The 2,500-nt window shown below is 37.4% G+C and overlaps 1 protein-coding gene across 1 annotated transcript in view; it reads right to left on the bottom strand.

Moving 5' to 3' along the window:
• The window catches only part of Syt1 (Synaptotagmin 1), a 99,965-nt gene that overhangs the window by 37,288 nt on the left and 60,177 nt on the right, over positions 1-2,500 (bottom strand). Inside the window, exons 7-9 of the mRNA XM_086543453.1 lie at positions 2,263-2,402; positions 961-1,056; positions 641-742 (exon numbers count right to left, since the gene is read on the bottom strand). Coding sequence (XP_086399579.1) covers positions 641-742; positions 961-1,056; positions 2,263-2,402 — 338 coding nt within the window. The remainder of the gene's footprint in view (positions 1-640; positions 743-960; positions 1,057-2,262; positions 2,403-2,500) is intronic.

Raw genomic sequence — 2,500 nt, 5'->3', positions numbered from 1 at the left:
TGGCAGTGAAAAGCTCTACATCTCAATCATCTCTCTGTTATCAGTCTCCTTATCATCCCTATCTTCATCCTATGATCTCAGTAACCTATATCAAAATTACTCCAGTGAAAAGCTCCATATTTTAATCATATCAATCTCAATGTTTAGTTTATAACTAACATCACTGAAAGGTGCCGCGTGTTGATAGTGGGATCGCTAATCATATTCATGTTATCCTAGTATCTCTATCCTTATTGCAATCCTATTATCTTCATATTACAGTTCTAACTGATAACAGTGAAAGTATCGTTATCTTGCTTTGTTCTCTCCTATCATCTGAATGATCAATATAAAACTGCTAACAATGAAAAGAAGGGATTGCTTATCAAATCAATGTTGTCCTAGCATGTTTATTATCCTTATCTCAATCCTAACATCCTGAATCTGAGACAGTGAAAAGCTCCACATTTTAATCATGGTAATGTTATCAAGTACCTTTATCCCCCTTATGCCAATCACACGATCTTTCGATATTCCATATACAACTTATAACAGTGAAAACTTCCATTCCTTAATCATATAACTATTATCAAAGTATTCCTTATTCCCCTTATATCAATCCTATTCCATATATAACTTATAACAGCGAAAAGTTCCATACCTTAACATAGGGATCGCTGGTGCCACCCATGTCCAGAGCTGGCAGTTCCTCGCACTGTATTACAGTCACACTCAGACTGTTGGAGTTGAAGTCATACTCAAGCTGTGGTGAAGGAATAGTCCATTAGTTGAGGTAATAAGGTGAGAGATTATTTCCCTTTTTTCTCTAATATTTACCTTAAAATTTGTCACGGTGTTCCACTCCCTGTTCCCTTTCGTTACCTTAAAATTCATCGCGATTTTTTTAAAACCCTTTTTCCCTTTCCTTACCTTATGATTTATCACGATTTTCCCTCTCCCTCTTTTCCTCCTTATCTTTACCTTAAAATTTAGGCGTCCGAGTTTCTCCTCACTCTTCTTGCTCTCTCCTTCTTCTGCCATGTCTTCCGCGTTCTCCGTCAGTTCCTCCATGTCGGCCTGAAAGCAGTGGGGTTCGTTAGGTGGGCCATGGTGCGTTGACTGCGCGAGGGGGTGTGGAATTATGTATGGCTATGTGGATATGTGTGTGTGTGTGTATATATATATATATATATATATATATATATATATATATATATATATATATATATATATATATATGTGTGTGTGTGTGTGTGTGTGTGTGTGTGTGTGTGTGTGTGTGTGTGTGTGTGTGTGTGTGTGTGTGTGTCTATATATGTATGTATGTATGTATGTATGTATGTATGTATGTATGTATGCATGTAGTATGTATGTATGTATGTATGTATGTATGTATGTATGTATGTATGTATGTATGTATGTATGTATGTATGTATGTATGTATGTATGTATGTATGTATGCATGTAGTATGTATGTATGTATGTATGTATGCATATATATATGGTCATTGATGGAGAAGATAACAGTATATGTAATATTATAATTATACGTGGGTGCAGAAAGATGTGTTTAATGAGAGATATAACGATCGATGATGTAAATGATATTAACAATATTGTGATATCTTTTTATTAGAGAGAGTAATATTATTGATTACCAAGGACAATGAAACGAAGGAATTTAAAGATACAGAATAATCGATGCTGAAAAATGGCATCAGTATGATATTATTATTCTTTTGTTAAGATAATTGATGACAGATTTTATTAAAGATAATGAATGAAGGTATTTAGATAACAATGATAAGGGATATATAGATAGTGAAGCTTATGAGTGTATAGATAATATCTGAATTCTCTATTTGTTAAAAAGATATTATTATTTATAAGAATTTCACCAAAGATACTGTGTTGCTTAAAGCTATTTAGATAACGATGTATAAATAATGTTGTAATCTTTTCTATATCAAAATCATTAATGATAATCTTTTAGATTTTGTCTTCCTAATCTTCCTAATCATCTAATCTTCCACTTCCTTCTTTCTCCTACTCTGCCTCCTCTACTTCTTATTTCCTTCTCCACTGCTTACTCCGCCACCTCCTCCTCCACCTCCACCTTCTCCTCCTCCCCCTTCTCCACCACCACTTCCTCCCCTACCTCCTCCTCTTCGACCACCTCCTCCTCGACCACCACCTCCTCCTCCACCTCCACCTTCTCCTCCTCCACCTTCTCCACCACCTCCTCCTCTTCGACCACCTCCTCCTCGACCACCCCCTCCTCACCTTCTCCTTGTAGGCGGATCCCAGAAGTTGCACCGATTTCATGTCTCCTCCTTTGCCATCCTTTCCTTTCTTTGTGCGGCGCTTTTTGAAGCATCGTCGGATACAGCAGAAGCAAATGCCAAGGATCAGCAGGCCGACACCTATGGGGGAGGGGGGAGGGGGGAGGGGGGAAGGGGTAGGGGGAAAGAGAGAGAGAGGTTAAAAAATGTGGGATGGTTATTGTTTTGTTTTTTGTTTT

Source organism: Penaeus japonicus, unplaced genomic scaffold, assembly GCF_977035675.1.
Source record: "Penaeus japonicus unplaced genomic scaffold, GWHDUDI00000001_assembly GWHDUDI00000013, whole genome shotgun sequence".
NCBI lineage: Eukaryota > Metazoa > Arthropoda > Malacostraca > Decapoda > Penaeidae > Penaeus > Penaeus japonicus.
This window is presented reverse-complemented; position numbering and strand designations above follow the sequence as displayed.